The sequence below is a fragment of the Meleagris gallopavo genome, chromosome 29 (genome assembly GCF_905368555.1).
Source record: "Meleagris gallopavo chromosome 29, MGAL_WU_HG_1.1, whole genome shotgun sequence".
In the NCBI taxonomy this organism is placed as follows: Eukaryota; Metazoa; Chordata; class Aves; order Galliformes; family Phasianidae; genus Meleagris; species Meleagris gallopavo.
In genome coordinates, this window is record NC_139432.1 from 2217431 (window position 1) to 2239868 (window position 22438).

At 53.8% G+C, this 22438-nt stretch overlaps 1 protein-coding gene across 15 annotated transcripts in view; it reads left to right on the forward strand.

The window, feature by feature from the left end:
- TANC2 (tetratricopeptide repeat, ankyrin repeat and coiled-coil containing 2) overlaps positions 1–22438 on the forward strand; it is a 181183-nt gene that overhangs the window by 57471 nt on the left and 101274 nt on the right. For 8 of the 15 annotated variants that reach the window (XM_085211218.1, XM_085211226.1, XM_085211229.1 and 5 more), the window contains 2 exons: positions 12387–12458; positions 14056–14235. In XM_085211218.1, the coding sequence (XP_085067344.1) occupies positions 12387–12458; positions 14056–14235 (252 nt within the window). Of the gene's footprint in view, positions 1–9100; positions 9245–12386; positions 12459–14055; positions 14236–22438 lie in introns of those variants that run through there. The other 7 variants (XM_085211228.1, XM_085211232.1, XM_085211234.1 and 4 more) reach the window with 4 other exon arrangements.

The following is a 22438-nucleotide window of genomic DNA, read 5'->3' on the forward strand; positions in this document are numbered from 1 at the left end:
GGATGGTGAGGCACTGGAACAGATTGCCCAAGGAGGCTGTGGATGCCCCATCCCTGCAGGCATTCAAGGCCAGGCTGGATGTGGCTCTGGGCAGCCTGGGCTGCTGGTTGGTGACCTGCACACAGCAGGGGGTTGGAACTGGATCAGCATTGTGCTCCTTTGCAACCCAGGCCATTCTATGGTTCTATGATTCTGTGGTGATACAGCTGATGTTTGCTTTTCTGTGCTGGAGCAAGCCTGGTCCCAGCCCTCGTGTCACAACAGACTTTGTTCCCTGTGCTCCAATCTCACTTTTAAGTTAAGGAGTCAGTCCAATCCATACAAATGCACGTACTGTGTGATAGCAGCAAACCAGAAGTGATGCATTTCATCTTTCCAGGAATGTGCTGAATATTAAATGCTCGTAAATAAATGGGTGTAAAATCGTCATGCAGGTGTTGAACATCTCTGTTCTGTTATGTTCCTCCGCTGAACTCACATCTGTTCCTGTGCAGTCATTGCTTGGAGTGGTGTAAATAAGCAGACACCTCTGTATGTCATAGAAGCAATGAAAAGTGCAACAGAGGAAGGTTGGTGCCAAACACCAGTGCTGCATTCCTGTTCTTCTTCAGTGTTGGAACTGTAATTTCTGCTTGCATTGAAGCAGTCTGCAAGGATTTCAGATTACTAGATGTCAGTTGTGGAAAGCCTCAGGTCATTTCCTTCACTAATTAGCTGCTGAATTTTCACATCACGTGGTTCAGCAGTAAGATTCCCCAGGTGATAAAGGCACTGATGGACAAACTAGGTGCCACTTTTCTCGCCCTGTGCTGTGCCCCATTGGGGAACACAGGGGCAGCTGAGTCCAGTTCCCCTCTCTTCAGGGTTGTGTTCTTTCCCAATGCCTTTGCACGGCTTTTGGTGCTCACTTTGTCTTTCTGGAGTTCCCCAGGGATCTGTGAAAGGTTTTTGCTTTAACATCAGAGTAGGTTCAGCGTGAGAACCATGTTTTAGCAGCAATGCATCACACTTTATGCAGTCATGGGATGCATTGGGTTGGAAGGGAGCTCAGGGATGACCGAGTTCCAGCCCCACTGCTGCAGGCAGGGCTGCCAAGTGGTACCTTGAGCACTGGGTCAGATTGCACAGGGCCCCATCCATCCAGGTGGCCACGAACACCTCCAGCCTCAATGCAGCGTAGGTAATATAAAGAGCGTGGGTAACATCAAGGAAATAAAGCTTTGGAGCGTTGAGTGGCAGAGCGTGGAGCAGCTTCTGCAACATAGAAATTGTGTTTTTTCCATATGTGAGCAGGGGGAGAAAGGTGATTCTTGGCATCCCTGGGTCATGAGAGGATGCTGCAGACAGAGAGCTCACTGCTGTGTGCATAGAGGGGCTGCCATGTGTTGTAAAACCTCGTGGTGCAGAGCAAAGCTCTCGTCTGATTGCTTCCTTTTGTGTTTCACCTTCCAGATTTGGTGGTGAAAGTCAAGGTGAGGCTGTGGCTGGGTGCTTGAGGTTCCTGTTGGGTTATTACTTTGCTGAATTTAATATAGCAGTATAGAGGAAGTTGGATGGGCTGTGCTGCAGGGAGAGCTGCATGGGTTCCTTGGCTGCCAGGTGAGCAGATGCTGCATCCCAGGGCTGTTCTGCTGCGGGGTTGGGAAGCACACAGCCCCCAATGGACACTGCTGTGACAATGGTGGGAGGCAGCCTTAAAAAGCACAAGTCAGGCCTATGGCTGAGCAAGTGTGAGGCTTCCCAGTACTGCAGAGTATTGAATTAAGCACTGAAATTAAAATTAAAACGTCTGCAAGTCTCACAACCTTTTGTTTGAAGGAAAGCTTGGTATGAACAGCGGTTTGGTGCTCTGAGTGCACAGTATTTGGGGATGTCAGCTACTTCTGTGCTGACTGCAAGCGTTTCCTCCTGCAACAGGAGCCCACTTGGTGAATTACTTCTATTTCTTTGATAGATGCAGCAGTGTGTTGCTGTGAGTGCTGCACCGAGCTGCTGCCCGGGGCCAGCATCACCATGGCAAGGATGTGTGACCTCCCTGTGCTGCATGGCACACACACAGCCGGGTCTCTGGTGGGGATGGAGAGCCTCCTGCTCTGTGCTTCTGTGTGCTGTGTGGAGCTGGGTCCTTACAAGCATGGGATCACAGCGTGGTTGGATCAGAAGGGACCCCACAGCCCATGCAGTCCCACCCGTGCCATGGCTGGGTGCCCCCAGCTCAGCCTGCCCTGCACCCATCCAAGGATGGACGCCCCTTTCTGCAGGGCTGTCCCCATCCCTCCATCCCAGAGCTTTGTTCTAGGCATCATTCCTGCTTTTATCCTTATTCTGCCGATGGGCAGAGCAGTGCTCTCCCATCCGAGGTCTGGGAACTGGGCACGACGAGCCCCCTGGCTCCCTCCCAACCCAGGATATCCTCTATTTCTGAGACACCAGATCTCCTCGTGCATCTCCTCCCTTCAGCATCACGCAGTCGCTGCAGCTCCAGTGCAGCTCTGCTCCTTTCTTTGCAAAACCACAACTTCAAATGCATCTTTGGGACTTTGTTCTGGTAAGCGAGTGTCGCTTTGATGCATTGGGAACCCAAAATCAGTGCTGATGAATTGGTCTGTAATGCCATTACTATGTTTTTTAATTGGAGTTGCACTTGCCCTTCTTTTTTTTTCCCCTTTTTTTCCTTCAGAAGGATGAAGTATCCAGTAGTTACTAACACGTAATGGAAGGACTCTTGTAAGAGGATTGATTTTTTTGAAGCTCTGTTCTTCTAAGAAGTTCCTCGTCTGAAGAGTTTCTCTCACATCTTTGTCTCTCCCTGAGAACTTTTTGCAGTATGGAATATATTTGGAGATAACTGATGGATAATCCCATATCTGTTCTCATTGCAGATAGCCCACAGACAGACAGATGGACCTCTGGTCCATTCTTGCAGTAGGAAGTGAAGGTCATGGATCACTTCATGCTTAAAAAGGAACAGTTAATTTATATTTGAATTTTCTTGTGGTTAACAGTGAAAATGTGAACAGGGATTTATGCTCGCATTGCCTGATCTGCTTTCAGTTTCCATCGGAACGCTGTCACTGATAGCACAAGGACATTCATGTGTTTATTCCTCAGGTTGTCCTGAGCAGAAGTCAAACTGAATTGTACATTTGCAAGGCTCTCATTATCAAGCAGTAGAAGGCAGCAGCGTTCCATGATGTTGTGCCTGCCCTTGGGCAGCACTCCAGCTGGGGCAGCACGGGGCAGGGAAATGGGGTCTGTCCCTCCTCACCCCACTGCTGCAGCAGCACAGGGTGCCATGGCTGTGCTGTGCTGTGCTGCAGGGGCACTTTGCTGGCTGCTCTTTGCTCTGTCAGCTGCCAGGATCCCAGCAGGGGTTTGAAATCAGGGAGTTCTTCTCCCGCTTTGCATACTGGGATCAGTCTGAGTGCAGCACCTTGCACTTGGGGTGTTCATCGTGGTGAAAGGTGGGCCCTTGTGAACCTGGAGTAGCTCAGGGTCCCTCTGGATGGCATCCCTCCCTTCTGCTGTACGATCCGCACTGCTTGGCTCGATGCCACAGCAAACTGCATTCAATGTCACGGTCTGTATCACTAATGAAGATGTTAATGAGCCCCAGACCCGAGGCAGAGACCCCTGGGGCAGTGCTGGTTACATCCCCACCCCTCAGACACAGAGCCATTGAGCTCAGCCCTGTGGCTGCAGCCCTCCTGCAGCTTGGAGCAGCCCACCTTTCACATGCACCTCTCTCCAATTCAGAGATGAGGATGCAGTGGGGTCCACATCAAAGGCTCAGAGCTGCGGCAGCTGCTTCTGTGCGTCGGTGACAACATCCATAAAATGCAAAAGGTGATTTCTTATTGTAACTTAACAGAGTGGAACTGAGGGCTGAGCAACACGGGGCTGCTGTCCTCATACAGCACCTGGAGCTCAGCAGCTGTGAGCAGAGCATTTCTCCAGCCTGGGTTGCAGGAACTCAATGAGCAGTGCATGGACCAAAGGATGCTCATCAATGGCCAAAGCCCCTCAAGCCAAATCGCTATTTTTACTTCATTAATTAGAATGTGTCCGTATTGCAAACAGCAGTGGTTCCTCCCTCCCCCAACAGATGGCTTGCTCTGTAGGATTCCCGACAACGTGGGAATACCAAATGTGTGGTTCCCCCATTAAAGCTTTACTTACGTTTTTCCATGCAGTGAGTTTGCATCTCCTTTGCATTATAACCCCCGAAAAACTGCACCTCCATTTCACACGAGGCAAAGTGCAGACGGGGGAACGCGGGCAGCGAACTGCATGGGAGGGCTGTGCAGGGCAAGGCTGAGCAGGTGCACTTCAAAAGGAAAAAAGACACATGCAAGCAGATTGCAGTGGTGAGATGCAGCTGTTGCAGCTTGCTGGGGCTGTGCAGGGGAGTGGTGGCACTGCTGCAGCTCTGGGCTGCATTGCTGCACTGCTGCCCTGCCCTGCTGCATTGCTGTGCTGCTGCCCTGCCTCACTGCCCTGCTGTCCTGTGCTGCTGCATTGCTGTGCTGCTGCCCTGCATTGCTGCCCTCCTGCACTGCTGCCCTGCCCTGTTGTGCTGCAGGCTGGGAAAGGTAGGATCTGCACTTCTGTCCCTCTGAACTTTGCCACCGTTCCTTGCAGCAATCTGATAGAAGGCTTTCCCTTTCTAAAACACGTGTGGCTCCTCGTCCTCTCTCCCTCCTCCTCCTCTTTGTGCATGTGTTAATAACACCCGGGAGCATTAGCAGGCTGTGGGGATGCAGAGAGCAGGGCTGCATGACGTGCTAGCAGCAGTTAGCAGGGTCCCTGCCCTGCAGCCCCACGGGCTTGGCTCTGCCCTGCTGTGCTGTGCTGTGCTGACGCAGTGCTGCCAGGTCTGCGTTTCAGGAACGCTCCCATTGCTATGGAGGGTTTGGCCCACGGTGCCCATCCAGCCGACACGTGGCTGCATGCAGTGATGGCTTTGTGAAGCAGCTGGAGGACAGTAATGAGTGTATCTGTTCCACTGCACTCTCCTCAGGTTGTTTGTCCTGCAGAGCCCTTCCCCACCATCACTTGTTGCAGAACGAGCCGTGGCTAAGGACAAGGGCCCCATTTTAAGTTAATGATGCAGTACAGTTAGCGTTTCTTGGCCCAATTAAATGCTGAGAACCCAAAGAAGGACTCTCCTTCCTCTCCACCAGAACTGCCCCACGTTCCCAATGCCAGAGCAGTGACTGCCATAAGATTGCAGCGGTGCATCAGATCCACTGCAACAACTGCCAGCTCTGCTTGGTGTGCCAGTGTGCTCCCTGTGCTCGGAGCTGTGCTGCTCCCTTCTGCTTTGCAGCTGCTTTGTTCCAACGTTGCCAGGTCTGCTAACAGGAGCAGACTGCAGGCAGCTGCCTCCCAAAACGCTGCTGCTGTGTGCTGCACAACTGCAGGTGCAGGCCTTGCTGCGACGAAGCTGCTTTATTGCACAGGACTTGAGCAGGGTGGGGAGGGAAAAAAAGGGAGCAAACTTGAATTTGCAAACAAGTCTGCAGGTAGTGCTGAGAAATGAACGTTTTCCTGTTCAGAAAGAGGTGTGGATCTGCTCACAGCTATGGGCTGAGGTTTGGGGGAATGAGAGGCAGCTCCTTAGGGCTTCCCAGGAGCTCCTTCAGCACAGAGCACCAAAGCAGGAGCTGCCTTCCCAGCACCCAGAACCACGGAGCTGCTTCCTTCTGCTCCCAAACGTTTGCATTCCACGGGGGCAGCTTCTTAACTGCAAATATCAGAGATTTTCGAGAGCCTGGTGACGTGGATGGTGTGCCCACACCTGCAGCAGCCTGACATGCAGCTGTCATCTTTGAGCTGCAGAAGCCACGGTAGGGGATTATTTTCCATTTTTGAGGTGATCGTGGAGGTGCTGGTGGTGATTCCAGGGCTCTCTGGGGATGCTGCTGCAGTGGAATGTGGGGCCGAGGAACAGCTTTGCTGTCATAGGGTTAAATGGAGCACAAATCACTGCAAGCAGTTGCTGGGTGCAGCCCAGTTAGCATGCTGGGAGTGCAGGGCTCTGTGTGGAAAGAAGTGGGAAGGAGTGCACGGGATGCTCAGCCCAGAAGCTCATCTCAGCACGTCCTCCCTGCAGCTCCCGCCTTCTCTTGGGCGCTTTGCTCCGTTATCCTGTTCCTTCCATTGAGAAAAACAGCCATTCCTTCTGCAGCACTGAACATCTTGCTCTGCACAGCTCTCTGTTAGGTTTGTAGAGGTAAATCCTCGGATTTCTTACTGTGGGCTCAAGGAAGCAGCTCCCCGTGCACCGTGTGGCCTTGGGGGGCCCTTCCAACCCCAAGGATTCTGTTCCCTTCCCCCATTGATGGTTTCGGAGCAGCCCTGGCCCTGTCTGCTCTTTGCCTTCTGCTGCAGTTTGAGGTGCAGCTGAAGCACTGCTCGGTGCATGGGTTGAGCTGTGCTGCTGGGCAGAACCTCACTGCCCTCCAATGGAAATGAGGAAATGCAATTAGCGGTAACGTCCGATGTCAATTAAGAGGAAAGGATTGAATTTGGTAGCACTATGAGTGTTGCAGCTCACCAAATGGAGGATGCAACTGTTGCACAGGCTGGGGGATTCAGCAGTTCCTCAGCAGCTTTGCAGCTGCAGGAGGGCCCAGCATTGCAGTTGCAGGAGCCAAGGACGCAGAGTGATGCAGTTCTTAGCTGCTGGAAGTCCAGCCAGAGCCTTGCATGGGCCTTCCTGCATTGTGAGATTCACCTTATCTAAAACCACCAAGGGATTCTTGAACAGAAAAGCAGCACCACCTGCCTTCGTGTGCACCTGTGTGCATTGCACGCACAGATTGGTGCATGGGTGCACAGTGCTCTCTGGCTGGGCTGCGTGCAGCTGCTCCTGCAGGTTGTTGTGTCCTCCTTCTACTTAAGGCTGGACGTAGAAAATGGTTTGCATTCCCTTTCGGATGTCACATTGGCTGCAGTAAGTCATGCATTCTCCTTCCGGTGTCACGCTGGTTGCAATATGCCATGCATTCTCCTGCTGTCATGCTTGTTGCAATATGCCACGTGCTTCCTGCATTGCGTGGCTCCACGCAATTAATCCCTCCTGCTTTGTAATAGCTGCCGACGTGAGAACTTGCTCACAGTTTATTTAATTAGCAGAGCAGAGCTGTCTTGCTGCAAACTCCCATTAATAAGCCTCAATGTTTGCCTGTATAAATAGAATGAGGTCACCCAGCCCAGCACTCTTGGGGTCCTGGGGTGCAGCGAGGAGTGCTGCACTGCTCTGCATTACTGTGATAGAACATCACAGTGCATTCCTGGAAGCGTGGGTGCAAATGGAAGGGAAGCACGAGTGCAGCTGCAGTGGGAGAGGGCAGAGTGCAGCAATGCCTGCGGACAGGGAGCGACATCCAGAGTGACAGGAAGGAACAGAACATGGAGAGATTTCCGCTGCACTGTGCCTGCATACAACTGCTGCTGGGTTCGGGAAAGCTGCAGGAGAAGCACGTGGGCTGTGGTGGTTCTGGCAGCGAGTTTGCAAGGCTGCACTTGTGCTTCATTCCGGAGGTGAATGCATGCATCAGTTTTGCTTTTCTGCTGCCTGCCGGCTGCAAGTGTTGTAAAGCAGTGAACAGCAGGTGGGGTGCATCACCCCACGTGATTGCAAACTTGTACATTGGTGTGCGTTGTGGGGAGCATCATCTGCACCTCATGCATTGTGCTGCATCACGGGGAGCATCAGCTGCACCGCATGGCTCCGTGGGGCTGAGTGTGGATTCATGGGGCTTCAGTGAGGATCGTGGAGCTGAACTTGGTTGCTTGGGGCTGAGCGTGGATGTGTGGGGCTGAGAGTGATTTCCTGGGGCTGAGCAGCAATCTGTGGGGCTGAGCGCTGCTCCGTGGGGCTGTGCTTGGATCTGTGGGGCCAAGTGCAACTTTGTGGGTCTGAGCAAGAATCCATGGAGCTGAACTTGGTTCCTTGGGGCTGAGTGTAGATCTATGGGGCTGAGCAGCGATCTGTGGGTCTGAGCATGGGGCTGAGCAGTGATCCGTGGAGCTGAGCGTGGAGCTGTGCACAGCTCCGTGGGGCTGAGTGTGGCTTTGTGGGGCTGAGCAGCGATCTGTGGATCTGAATGTGGCTCCATGGAGCTGAGCGTGGCTTTGTGGGGCTGAGCAAGGATCCACGGAGCTGAACTTGGTTCCTTGGGGCTGAGTGTGGATCTGTGGGGCTGAGCAGCAATCTGTGGATCTGAGCATGGGGCTCAGCAGTGATCCGTGGGGCTGAGTGTCGGTCTGTGGGGCTGAGCGAGGATCTGAACGTGGCTCCGTGGGGCTGAGCAAGGATCTGTGTAGTTGAACTTGGTTCCTTTGGGGCCGAGTGTGGCTCCGTGGGACTTGGCTGAGGATCTGCAGGGCTGAACTTGGTTCCTTGCGGCTGAGCGTGGATCTGTGGGGCTGAGCAGCGATCTGTGGGTCTGAGTGTGGATCTGTGGGGTTAAGTATGACTTTGTGGGGTTGAGCAAGGATCCATGAAGCTGAACTTGGTTCCTTGGAGCTGAGTGTGGATCCGTGGGGCTGAGAGTGATTTCCTGGGGCTGAGCAGCAATCTGTGGACCTGAGCGCTGCTCCGTGGGGCTGTGCTTGGATCTGTGGGGCCAAGTGCATCTTTGTGGGGCTGAGCAAGAATCCGTGGAGCTGAACTTGGTTCCTTGGGGCTGAGCAGCAATCTGTGGGTCTGAGCATGGGGCTCAGCAGTGATCCGTGGGGCTGAGCATGGGGCTGAGCAAGGATCTGTGTAGCTGAACTTGGTTCCTTTGGGGCCGAGCAGCGATCTGTGGATCTGTGCATGGGGCTCAGCGGCGATCCGTGGGGCTGAGCGTGGATCTGCGGATCTGAACGCGGCTCCGTGGAGCTCAGTGTAGCTCCTTTGGGGCTGAGCGTGGCTCCGTGGGGCTGAGCGGCGATCTGTGGATCCGAGCATCGCTCCGCTGCCCCCGGCTCACTTCGGCCGCTGCCCCCCGTCGATCGCCGCTCCGTGGGGCTGCGCTCCGTCCGCCGCCGCCCGTCTTTGCCGCAGATTTCCCGGCATGCGTGCCGAGCTCCGACCCGCCCTTATTTTTCCTGCGTTAAAAAAGTGCTTTGTCAGAGAAAAGCACGCGAGCGGCTGGAGGCGCTGCGACGGAACGGAGCGAGAGCCGGGATGGAGCGGGGGGAGCGCGGCGCTGAGCCGGGCCGGGAGGCGCTGAGCCGGGCGGGGCTGCAGGTGCGTCGGGCGGGGAGACGGAGCTGCGATGCGCTGTGCTGTGCGTTTGTGGGGCGCAACGCTTGGACTTGGGGGGCTGCTGAGATTTGGGGGGCACCGCTGGGACCTTGAGGGGCCCCCACCGCTGGGGGCCGAGAGGGCTGCTGGGGTTTGGGGGGTGATGCTGAGACTTGGGGTCGTTGCTGGGACTTGGGGGGCACCGATGGATTTTTAGGGGCGCTGCTGAGAGCTGGGGGACTGCTGGGGTGAGCGGGGCACCGGGGAGATTGCTGAAGCTTGGGGGGCTTTGATGGGAGCAGGGAGCATTGCTGGAAGCTGGGGGGCTGCTGGGAGCTGGGGGGGCTTTGCTGGAACTTTGGGACTGCTGGGGTCAGAGGGGGCACTGCTGGGACCTGGGGGCTTTATGCACTGCGGGGCTTTGCTCTGTCACTGATATTAAATGTAAACCTGGCAGCTGTGGCTCTCTGGGAGCTGCCGTTCGTGCAGTGTCTCCATTTGCAGTGAGAGGAGCAGCAGACTGGGCTCAGTGCATGCAGTGCTGCACGGCTGCTGTTTGCACACCTGCGAGCAGTGCTTCATGCAACCAGCTGTGTGAGCAGGGCTGATTCCTGCCCACAGCTGGCGGTGTTGAGCTGCACGGATCCACCCGTGTGCACAGCACCAAGCAGCACTGCAGGGCAGCCATGCAAAACGCGCTGCTCCTGCCTGCCTGCTTCAGCGTGCAGAACTCAGGGAACGTGCACATCGTGGTGTTCTCTCGGTTATTTCCTCCTTCTTCTGCGTGCACGTGGAGACAGCTCGCAGGCAGCGTGTAACAACGTGGTGTTGTTCCTCAGCTGCATCACTGCCACCACCACCCCTTGCTGTGAGCCCTCAGCACTCTGCTCCCATTCAGCTGCATCAGCACCGAGTGCTGAGTCACCGCTGCTCAGCCCTCCCACCCTGTGTGTGTCTGCATTGCTCCACGGCTGCAGCTCTGCTATGGCTGTGTGGTTCCTGCAAGGCCTCCAGCAGTGCAGTGATCTGCTCTCATCTTTGTGCTGCATGCTGACAGTGTGACCTGCAGTGCTGCTCCCTGTCTGCTCACAGAACCACAGAATGGCCAGGGTTGGAAGAGACCTCAAGGGTCACGAAGCTCCAACCCCCTGCCACACGCAGGGCCACCAACCTCCACATTTCATAGCAGCCCAGGCTGCCCAGGGCCCCATCCAAACCCGCCTTGAACACCTGCAGGGATGGACGGGGATCCACAGCCTCTGGGCAGCTGTTCAGCACCTCACCACTCTCATAGCAAACAACTTCCCCTGACAGCCAACCTCAATCTTCCCTCCCTCAACTTCAAACCATTCCCCTTGTTCTGCTGTTATCAACCCTTTCCAAGAGTTGATTCCCCTCCTGTCTGTAGGCTCCCTTTAGGTACTGAAGGCTGCACTGAGGTCACCCCGCAGTTTCTCTTCTCCAGGCTGAACAACCCAGCTCCCTCAGCCTGTCTTTGTAGTGGAGGTGCTGCAGCCCCCTGATCATCTTTGTGGCTCCTCTGGATCCTCTCCAACAGCTCCCTGTCTTTCTTGTGCTGGGAGCCCCAGCCCTGGACACAGCACTGCAGATGGGGCCTCACAAGAGCAGAGTAGAGACAGACAATCACCTCCCTGTCCCTGCTGGCCACCCCTCTTCTGATGGAGCCCAGGATCCCATTTGCTTTCTGAGCTGTAATCACACACTGCTGGCTCACGTTCAGCTTTTCATCCGTCAGGACCCCCAGGTCCATTTCTTCAGGGCTAAATGAGCGAAATGCTCCCTGCATTGCTTTGCTCCCATCCCAGTGGCAGCACAGCATCATCCACCTCCCTGCTGCTGGTAGTGGGACCAGCTCAGGACAGCTGCATGCACGCTGCTGCTTTGCACTCCTGCATCCCTGCACAGAAAGGAACAGGTCTGCTTGCTGCTCCTGCATGCTGCACGCATAAGTTTTGGGGTATTTTGTGGCTCTTTGGGATAAATTTAGCGCAAGGGTGTTTTCAAGTTAGTTTGTTTGGCTGTTTGTTACTGGAAGTGTGTTGTTGACATAATGCCAAGTGATCTGCTGCCACTGTGCAAATGCATTGAGCTGCACTGCAGCCTCCATCACACTGCAGAGCACTGTGGAAAAAGTTACTCTGCAAATTCATGCAAATCTTACCAACCAGTTTAATACCCCAAATAGTCTTTCATGTGAAGAACAGCAGCTGTTTTTGGTTCTGAGGTTGGAGCTTTCCCAGTGGCATCCCATGCAGTTGGGTGCACGCTGTGCCCAAGGGGCCGTGCTGGGTGTCACCAGGGCCTCTGTAGTGCCTCCTTCCCATAAATTGGGGCTGTACACGTGGTGTCAGTGCTGTCAGTGCCTCGCTCTGTGTGACAGGGCTCTTCTGGAGCCTCCAGTCCTTAGCACTGCTTGGTGCCCACTGTTTGTTTGGTGCTCAGCCTTGCCTTGCTTTCTTCCTGACCTCCCAGCTGCCCACGCATGCTTGCAGAGGGGCCATTTGTTGCACACACCCACCCAGCAGTGCTCAGAACAGCAGTGCGTGTTGCAAAAGCTGCAGGCAGTGCTCCAAGCTCCTGTTTTATGAGTGTATTTGGTGCTGGAAGCCCAAATGCAGAACCAGCTCTTGGGACTGCGGGTAACGCAGCAGTTTGCATCCCAACTGAGTTGGGTGCTGCCAGAGCTTCCCTCCCTGCTGTGGGTTCACACCCTCAGTGCAGCACCATGCATTGCAGGGGCCAGCTTCTGCTCTCTGACCAGCAGTGGAGCTGGGCTGCTTTCTGCTTCCAGCCCACGTCAGCCCCGTGTGCCCCAATGTCCCCATCGACGCGCACAGCCGTTGTTTCTAATCCGGCCAGCTGATCGATGGACACCAGCGTGCAATTAATCGTGTGCTGCCGTGCTCTGTGCCCATCCTCATTGATCCAGGGCAGTGAGCAGCGTCCTGTTCTCACTGCCTGCCCGCTCTGTAGCCCAGCAGATAGCTTTAAAGGGAAGCAATTTCAGAGAGCCTTGCGTTTCTTCGTTGCGGGGCTCCTTTGGCCATGGGGCTCAAGGAGAAGCTGCGTCTGCCTGACCTGTCCTCTGCCATGTTCTACTTGTGCTGTTTTGGTTCTCATGCAGATGGAGGGAGCGAGGAGCCGCCAGACCGAAGACAGGCAAGTGTAGACGCCCGGCAGAGCCGCTCTGGGCAAGGTAATGGCTGCTGCTGCTGCTGCTGCTGCTCTCCGTCGTGGCCCCGCTTCTCCGTGCGCTGCTCTGTGTCCGTCTGTTTCTTGCAGCCGTTGCAACCCCTGCAGCTGCAAACCTGCTGCGACCCCCCAGAGTTTGCAGGAGCTCACGTCGCTTTGCAGCACGGCTGCATTGTCTGTGTGTGTGCAGGCTGAGCTCTGTGCTGCTGCTCGGAGCAGTGCAGTGTCAGCAGCCGAAACTGCTTTGCTAACGTAGGAGCTGTGCTCTTGTTGTCTTCAAGTGTTGCATCTGGAAGCAGATCTGTCAGCCACCTCGTTCCTCTCCAGTGTTCACTGTGGGAGCTCAGCACCAGCTTGCATGCATTGCTGTGTTGTTGTGGTAGAGTACAGGAGTGGTTCTTTTGCAGCGCATGGAGCTGCTGCTTCCTTCTCTGTTGCTGTGTGCAGTGTTGGGCTGTGTTGGTGCAGATTTGGGGCAGAGGACCCGCTTGGCTTTGCTTTCTGGTGGTTTTTTTTTCTTCAATTTTTTACTTGCTAAAGAGTGCCATCCTGGTGGTGTGTGCCCTGAGGCCGTGCTCCATGCACACACCAGGGAGGTGTGGAGCAGCACAGCTCCTGCCTTGCACGGATGCTCTCAGCCCAATTCTGCAGCACAGCGCTCACATAATGGGCTGGGGGCTCCAGCTGTGCAGGTTTGAACCCTCCATCCAGAGTGAGAGCTCACCTTCCCTCTGTGTGCACTTCCACGTGGCTCTGTGCAGCACCCAACTCTTACATGGCTGATCCCTGATGTTGTGACCATTCCTTTGTTCCCATCGCTCAGTTTCCCTCAGCTTTATGCAAGCACCGGTGCTTGGGCAGAGCTCTGTGTGTGCCTCTGCAATGCTGGCATTGACACCATTCGCCCTCCTGGTGCTGATGGGTGGTTGGGGATGGGCTGCACAGCGAGCAGAGTTGCTGAGCTCTCTGCAACTCCAGCAGTGCACTGTGCAAAATTAATGCAAAGGATAAACGATGCTCCACGCGCCCTTAAAGGGATGTGCTCTGCAGGGGTCCCTGTGTGTGTGCTTAATTAAAGCAGCATGAAACGAATCGAAAAGCGTCAGTGCCCAGCTCAGATTGTGGCTGTAAGAACCGTCTCTAAGCCAAAGTACCTGAGTGTTTGGGGAGGAGGGGAGCAGCTGTTCTGGGCTGAGCTGTGGGCTGCAGAACTGAGAGCTGAAACCTGGCCCCTATGGGGGTGCTGTGTGTGTAACCTCGTTACGCTTTGGTGATGTTGGAAACATCTTGTGGTGTTTGCAATCCTCCCATGTTGGGCTCTGCACGCGTCCCACGTTGGCAGGACAGAGCTGGGGCAGCCACTAATGCCAAAAAGTCAAAGGGCTTTTGGTTCATTGGGGTTAAATTCAAAATGCAAGCAAGAAAAACCCAAACAAACAGTTCGTGGCGCAGCTGTTTGCAATCTGAAGAGCAGCACTGGGATGCTATTGGAGAAATACAGCGATTTCTTTATGGGAAGGGTCAGATTTGGGGGGGAGATGAAAACCCAAACCCGTGGAACCTTCTCCTCATCACCATGCTGCCTCTTTGTGTCCCTCCAGGCACCTCCACAGAGAACGACTGTGCTTTCGAAGCAGACTACGCCATCCCGCCGCTCCCCGTGACCGAAGGTATGCAGCAGTTTCGGATTATGGAGGGCATGTCCCGCTCCCTTCCATCCTCCCCCTTACTCACACATCAGTCTATCAGTGTTCGGCTCCAACCCGTGAAGAAGTTGCCTGGTAAGGACTTTAAATAACGTTCGGTGGGGGCTTTTTTGGTCCGTCGGTGCAAAATGTGTAAGATGGTGGAAGCGTTCCCAGCAGCTGTAAAAGAACTTTATGCTGAAAGTTTGGAGGCTGGGGGAGTACATCAGGGAAATGATGCTATTGTGCGGCAGAAGGGATCTTTTTGGAGGGTTTGTTTATGTTGTTGCACTGTTTTGTTTAACTGATGTCATTGGGGTTGGGTTGGAAAACCTCGTGGTGGAAAAGCAGGTGGGTTTCCCAAAGCAGCTGCTGTTGAGCAGCCATTGGAAAGCCCAGCGCATTCCTGCTGGTTGGAGCTTTGGGAAGCTTGCTTCTTGCCTAAAATTGGACGTTCCTCTGTGCCCACCTTTAAATCAAGCAGCCAGGGTGCAGCATTGCACCAAGGGAAGCCTCCAGACCAATGTTCAGCCAATGCCCTGAGTGCCGCTGTGCTTCGTGCCGTGCTGTTCCTGCCCACTGGTGAAAGGAGAAGTTGAAAAAGGCTCAGTGGTTGTGCTGAGGATGGGCTGCGTGGCTCTGGGGGGTGGGGAGAGGTGTCCTCTGTTTGTGCCAAGTGTGAGAGAATCTCCTGCCGTGCCCTTGTCCCGTGGGTGGAACGGCCATCATCTCACAGCCTCTGCTCTCTTGCCAGCAAATCATTCCCCTCGTAGAGCTTCGTAGGACCACGGAACTCTTAGAGGTGGAGGGGACTCTGAAGGCATCCAACCCCACTGTGCTGTTCTGTGCAGGGTGCAGCAGGACGTGATGCTGTGGGTGCAGGTGGGGATAGGAGGAGGAGGAGGAGGGCTGCTTTGGGTCCATGCCCGCCTGGATGGGCACTGATAGAGCAGAAGCTGTGGGGTTACATCTGCTCCCATGCTGGGTTCTGGTAACCTGGCTCCCTGAAATGAAGCTTTTCATCTCCGTTGGTAATTAGGGTCATTAATGTGAGACACCTGAGATGAGGTGCAAGCAGGTAGCTGGTCAGCCTGTAAACCTTACAGGTTGCCTTCCTGGCTTTCTGTTAGCAGCCAGCTCTTCCTTCAGAGCTGCATTCTGGGGACAGCCCTGTGCATCCCTTGGAGCCCCATTGGGCTGCTTTGTGCTCGAGTGCCTCCCCACCCATTTCAACACCCCATCCCAAGCAGAGCCAGCACAGCCTCTGATTTCAACATAGACATCGTGATGCTTTCAGTGGAGCTCCGACATACTTGAAATTCAAAGCATGTGTCAGTGGCTTAGTGTGATTTTTGTCATTATTAGTTTAATTTACTGTTGGTAGGGTGAAAGGGAAGTGCTTGCTGGGCATCCTCATGCAGTCGTTAGAGGGATTTGTTTGCTTTCATTGAGGTGATGTGTAAAGGAGCTGGAGGAGCAGCGTTGTGCTGCTGGTTGTCATTTGTAGTGTTTCTCACATCTCCTCACCCATTTCTTAACTTCCTCGTATTTATAACCCATCTCAGAGCTTCCAAACGCTGAGCATCCCTGCATCTGCAGGCAGAGGGGAGAGAAAATCATTGAGGGATTATCCAGTTGTTTTGTGTTCTGTGCAGCCAACCCATCCATGTCACCACGTCCGTATGTGTGGTGGGTGATGCCCTTCATGGCATCAGATGCTGTGTTGGCTCTGTGTGTTTTTCCCCGTGGAGATGTAGGACTGTTTGCAACACGGCACGGCTGTGCCACCCTGCTGCTGTGTGCTGTCTGCAGTTCTCCAGGGGTGGAAGTGGAGGGATTGGTTCCCATTCCAGGGTTGAAGTGCTGCAGGGCTGTGTTCTCATAGGAGGAGCAGTACTGATGGGGCAGGCTGTGGGGGTTGGCCCTCTCCATGGGCATCACCAGCATCCCTTAATTAAAGTCTTAATTTCACCCTTTAGAAAGAGAAATAAGGCTGTATAGCACAGAGAAGCCTGCCCAGCAGATACAGCAGTGCTGTCTGTTGACTTTAATGTCATCTTTCAAAGCAGTGGATCTGCTGATTTGTGCACAGGTCAGTTTTCCATCCATGCCACAGTGATGATTTCCACTTTGGGTTGAACACCACCCCGTGGTGCCACGATTTCCTCAGCAGAGGGCTGCCTTGCTCACTGGCAGCTGATCCCTCGGTTTGCTCTATGCAGAGCCCTGGTGCGGGGCTGATAAATATTCAGTGTGCTTGCAATTTCCCTTCTGCTGGATTAATGAAAAGCTAAGGTCATCATTGCACTGAGGGGTGAATTAACACTGAGCATAATTGATGCGCTCTGTCCCTCTCCTGCATTGGTAGCAGTGGGGCAGCAGTGGCTGAGGATGCTTTGGAGCAGTGCACGCAACCTCTGTCACTTCATTTGTTCTCTTTATAATGACAGCTTTATTAGGAAGCCCAATGGGAAGTGTACCTGAGAAGATAATAATAAAGCACCAAACCAACCCCAAACAGTGCTTGCAGCCCAGGTGAGCGTGCAGACCATTCTGGTTTGCCTGCAGGCACGCTGGCACTTGGAAGGTGCTGCTCCTGCTGCACAGCACTGTTACACATCATTGCACTGCGGCTGCAATGCGAACTGGGCCGTGCATTGCATACCCCAGAGAAAGCACTGCTGTGCATCTCTGGGTGCTGCAGAGATGGACGTGTTGGGGTGCAGCCCTGAGCCATTCCCATTTGTACACATGGGGGTAATTTTATTCCTCGCTGTCCTCGGCTATTTTTAATTCTCCTGTTGGGTAACAGGTTGCAAACTTAATTCTTTCCGAGTGGGAGCATTTCTAAAGGCTTTAAATAGTGCTTGCTGAGCAGGGCCTTGGGAGCAACCTGTTCATCAGCTCATGGTGCAGAAGCTGCAGCTCCTGTGCTTGCAGTGTGCTGTCTGTGCAGGCATTGGCTGAAAGACACTGACAACAGCATAAAATAATGTGGCTGTAGTGCAAGATAACATGTTCTTCCCATGGATAATAGCATAAAATAGTTTTTTTTTTTCCCCTGTGCTGCAGCATGGGGTCTAAACTGTGGGTGTGCCTCAGCTTACCATGGCAGCTGTGTGTCTGAGCTGCCTGTCAGTGCACCCATGCACCCGAGGATGCTCTGTCTCCATTCTGGTGCTGGTGCTCAGTGCTGGTGCTGCAGGTTGGTGCATCGCGGTGCTCAGGCCTTCCTTTGGGGCACCATCAGCTCAGTGCCATTCCCTTCATCGTTCCTTCAGGCATTCTGCTTGGAAAGCACTGCAAAACCACCTCGTTCCTCTGCAATCTATGCAAGGCTCCCCATGCACGCATCTCCTTCCAGCCAAACAATGCCGGCTGCAAAACGACGAGAAGGGGACGCTGCGGCTTTAAAGCATCCCAGGGCCGACAGCCTCTTGGTATAAATTGTTCCCAGAATCCATGTCACAGCTCCTTATATGGGGCTGCTTTTTTTTTCTCTCCGTTGCCATACCAACCGCAGCACTGCACCATTCATCGGCTCCAGTCCTGGGCTGCATCGCTGCCCCTCGTCTCACTCCGGGAGCATCGGTGGATCCTTGGTGCTGTGCCATCCTTTACCTCTTCTTACAACAATTTGCTCGGAAAAAAAAAGGGCAAATTAAATGCTGGCGGAACGAGAAGCGGTGTAGAAATCCTTCAGTTGTCCCCCAAGGGAGGCAAGTAGTCTACGTTTGCTGCAGCATTCTGGAAGGAAGGAAGGAAGGAAGGAAGGAAGGAAGGAAGGAAGGAAGGAAGGAAGGAAAGAAGGAAGGAAGGAAGGAAAGAAGGAAGGAAAGAAGGAAGGAAGGGCTCTTTAATAGCGAGGGGATTAATGAAGAGAGGGAGCTGTGAGCTCTCCCGAAATCATCATCTCGGAACCCACACCGTGGGGACGGCGAAGATGCAGAGGTGATGGGGGGCAGCTGGGGGGCACTGAGCTGCTGTGGGCAGAGGGAGCTGTCAGTGCACCGCAGCCCTGGGCTGATGGCGTGGAGCTGTGTGGGGCTGGGATGTGGGTCTGATCTGTGAGTCTGGGTTGTGGGTCAGGGCTTCAGGTCCGGACTGTGGGTCCAGGCCGTGAGTCTGGGCTGTGCATCTGATCTGTGGGTCCAGGCTGTGAGTCCATGCTACAGATCTGGGCTGTGCAGCTGGGTTGTGGATCTGGGCTATGGATCCAGACCGAGGGTCTTGTCTGTGGGTCCAGGCTGTGGGTTTTGTCTGTGGGTCCAGGCTGTGGGTCTGAGCTGCAGGCTCAGAGCTGCTCTGTTGGGTCTCACTGCCCTCCTGCTGCAGCTTTGCATGCTTGTGGGTGCTGGGGAGAGGAAACAAAGCCCTGTGAGTGTCGGCACCACTCCTCTTGCGTACACTTGCATTGAAATTGTGATAGGCTTTGCATGGCCTCCTTTAGCTCTGCAGAAAATCGATGTAGAATAAGAGGGCTGAGTGCCTGGAGCTGGCATGGAAGCCATTAGGTGGCTTGTAGTGTAAGGGCAGGTTTTGCTGCTTTGGCTGTTTTTCTTTTGGTCGTTGCAATAGTTTTACATAACCCTGAGCTCATGGAGATGACAAGGATTGCATGGACAAAACCTAAAACGAATGTGCACTGAAAAGCATTCCACTTTCTCAGCATTGCTGAAGTAGAACAGATCTACTGAGGAGCGGGCTGAAAAATAATCCACCGGGGATATCAAGGATGGTATTTTTGGTTTTAGAGCAACGGCATCATGATGAGGAGGTGTTTAATTGGAGCTGCTGGGAAGAACACCAGTACAGCGGTAACCATTTGCATGGTGTGGTTTGAGGAGTGGCACCTGGTGCTGCACTGTGTGCAGGGTGCTGTGCTTGCTGTCATTCCTGGGTGTTCTGGTACCATTGTGGTTGCAGCGTGGTCACATTTTCCCTGTTGCTTTCCATAGCTGTTGCTCTGGCAGCTTGGCATGGGTCGGGAAGGGCTGTGTTGGTGTTGGAGTGTGGGTGGGATGGAGGGCTGCTCCTGGCGAGCCCAGCAGCGTTCAGTGCCGCCTGCTTCAGGGTGCCGTGTTTGTTAAGATGCATCATTCACTTTCTTTTAATTTTAATTAAAGAACTTTTAATTTTCCCTAATCTGTCGCCATCCATGGCAGTCTGGAGGCTTAACACAGCCCGGCACCTTACATAATGTCAGAAGGGAGAATTGAATTGCATCTCAGAACGAGTGGCAGAAGGTCTGTGTGCAGTATCTCCTTGTGATTTCAGCCTCAGTGTTCTCATCCTGCCCCATATCCCAACCTGGGGTGGTACGTGTTGGCCTGGGGGCTCCTCTTGTGTCCATAGGAATCCATCCCTCACCTGCATACTCATGGTTTGCTGTGGCAGGGGCTCTGTTAGGTGGGAGCCAGCTGGGTGTGCACAGCTGGAATGGGCATGGCAACATATTGCATGTGAAGGGACTGCTGAGAGTCACAAAGCAGCTTTAGCTCACCTTTCCAAGCCAAGAGCCAGGTTCTGCCTGCTTATCGTGTGCAGCCACCTCCTGTGTTAGCAGGGCAGAAGTCACAATGTGCACACAGCCCTGCCCCTGTGCCTGCCAGGACTTTCCTGGTTTATAGAATCATAGAATCACAGAATGGCTTGGGTTGAAAAGGACCACAATGATCATCTGGTCCCAACCCCCTGCTGTGTGCAGGTCACCAACCAGCAGCCCAGGCTGCCTAGAGCCACATCCAGCCTGGCCTTGAATGCCTGCAGGGATGGGGCATCCACAGCCTCCTTGGGCAACCTGTTCCAGTGCCTCACCACCCTCTGGCTGAAAAACTTCCTCCTAATATCCAACCTCAAATCTTCCTTTCCTGGCTGAGGGATGTGTGCATTGTGAGGGTAACACCATTGCTGTGCTGGGGAGGGTGCTGGTGCCTTTTGGTTCTGGGTGTTTTGTGTATGGCTGAACTGAGGGGGAAGGCTGTGCTGTAACATTTCACACATCCATTGCCCTGAGCTGCCCTGCCTGCTCCGGAGCTCAGAGCCAGAAGCCTGTCCTCATCTCACACCGGTGCTGCACAAAATGGAGCATCTGTCATCGCTGTGTTTCTACGGGTGGGAATTTCCAGGCATAGCGGTGAGGTTCCTCTGGCTGGAGGAGGTGCTGTGGGGAGTGAGGATGTGGGATTAGATTGGAGGAGGTGCTGTGGGGTTGGACCAGGCCACCTGCTCCTGCAGCACTTCCCAGGAGAGCCACCAACCTTCAGATTTGCTACTCACCCAGGCTGCCCAAAGCCACATCCAACCTGATCCTGAACACCTCCAGGGATGGAGCATCCACAGCCCAGCTCCCTCAGCCTGTCCTCGTAGAGGAGGCGCTCCAGCCCTCTGCTCATCTTTGTGGCCCTCCTCTGGACCCTCTCTGTCAGCTCCACATCCCTCCTGTATTGGGATCCCCCCCCCATATCTGCACACCGCTCTGCCGTAAACCTTTGGCAAACGGTCTGTGTACCTCAGAATAGGAAATAGTGTAATCCATCCCTCTCCTGTGCACTCAGCCAAGAAATAGCACCGTGCTTGTTACCAGGATGCAGCTCGTGATGAGTTTCTCCAAGCAGATGATGCGTGTGCCTGCGTTCTGAAACCAGCTGCTTTCTTATTTCGGCGTCGGCTTTTTTAGTAATCCAAAGAAGCGGCCTTAAAATATCAGCTCGTTGCACAGTGAAATGGAATGGGAAAACAAATTAACTCCCACTAATTGGACATCATATTTTGACCAGACTGGGGAGAAGGAGGGATCCTGATTTCATAGAATTGTAAAATAGGTGGAGAGGACCTTCAAGGGTCCTCTGGTGCAGTTGCCCTGCACTGAGCAGGGATGCCCGCAGCTCTGAGCCCCCCCAGCCTCACCTTAGGGTCTGCATGGATGTGATCCCCCCCACCTCTCTGGTCAAGATTCCCAGCACTGACTCGGTTATATACCTTTGTCTTTATTAAACCAGATGTTTAGGTTCCCAAAAGGTGCTGTGTTGTAACCAAGTCCTGCTTGACGCAGGTTGGGGATGTCTGCTGTAGAAATCCTCGTGTCCCTTGGGATCCATGGGGTCTGCTCTGTGTCCCTCCCCATATAGAGGGGGCAGGGGCTACTGGTGGCTGCCTGATATCCCTGCAGCTCACTGATGGCACAAAGAGGGCCATGCAGCCGTTAAGTTTGGAGAAGACCTGTGAGATCATCCATTCCAGCTGCCAGCCCATCCCTGCTGTGCCCACCCTCCTCCATCCTCCCAGTCTGAGCTCTAGAATCGTGTTCCTGCCTCAGCCAGGTTGTTCAGGCAGAGGCGTGGAAGTGGGATGGGAATTTGGGGACAGATTAAAGCATCCCACAAAGCTTTCCTTTGGCACAGCAGCAGGGATGCAGCTCAGTGCCCATTGGGGCTGCTCTGGAGCAGGCAGATTCCGGCCACCCACATCACACGCAGGCAGGTTGCATAAGGGGATGAGAATAACTCCATATTGTCTTCCAGTAAAGGGGATTGCTTTGCAGTACATATGGACTTGCTTTTGTCTTGTGCCATATCTGTTAGAAGGCATTTGTGCGTGTATAAATAGGTTGATGTGATGAAATATGCTTGCTGATGGCCAGGTACCCAGCTCTGCTATGCAGTAACCACCTAAACATTGCAGTTTGATTTATTTATCATAGAATCATGGAATGGTTTGGGTTGGAAGGGACCTTTCAGGTCATCTCATTCCAACCCCTGTGCTATAGGCAGGGACACATTTATGTGCCCATGTTTATAGTTCTGCTTTCATGGTTGCATCAGGCATGCTTAGATTTGCAGGTGAAGCATGATTTGCAGAAGCATGCTTAGAAGCAGATTGGCTTCAAGAGGAAATAAGGAACTTTTCCATCCCGAAATCCCCACCTGTAGGTGATTGATGATGGGTAATTCTGTGTGTTCTGCTGGCTCAGTGGGAGCACGGGGCATTGCTGTGGGTGACACCAGGATGCTGCACTGTGCACAGAGAGCAGCAGGAGTGCAGGAGCTGCTGCTTTCATGGGGTTCTGGTGTTGGCTCAGAATCCTGGGAGCTTCTGCACTGGATTTTGCTCTCTTTTCTGTGTTGATAAACACCAAGGTGAGGAGCTTCGTTTTGGGGATAGAGCAATCCCTGTAGCTGCTGCCAACAAAGAAACGTGGATCCAAAATAGTTTGCTATCAGCTGCACAGCTGTTTGTGCAAGCTGCTGTAATTAAAGGCCTGCCTTTATCACCCAAACCAACTGCCTTAGTTTTAGCA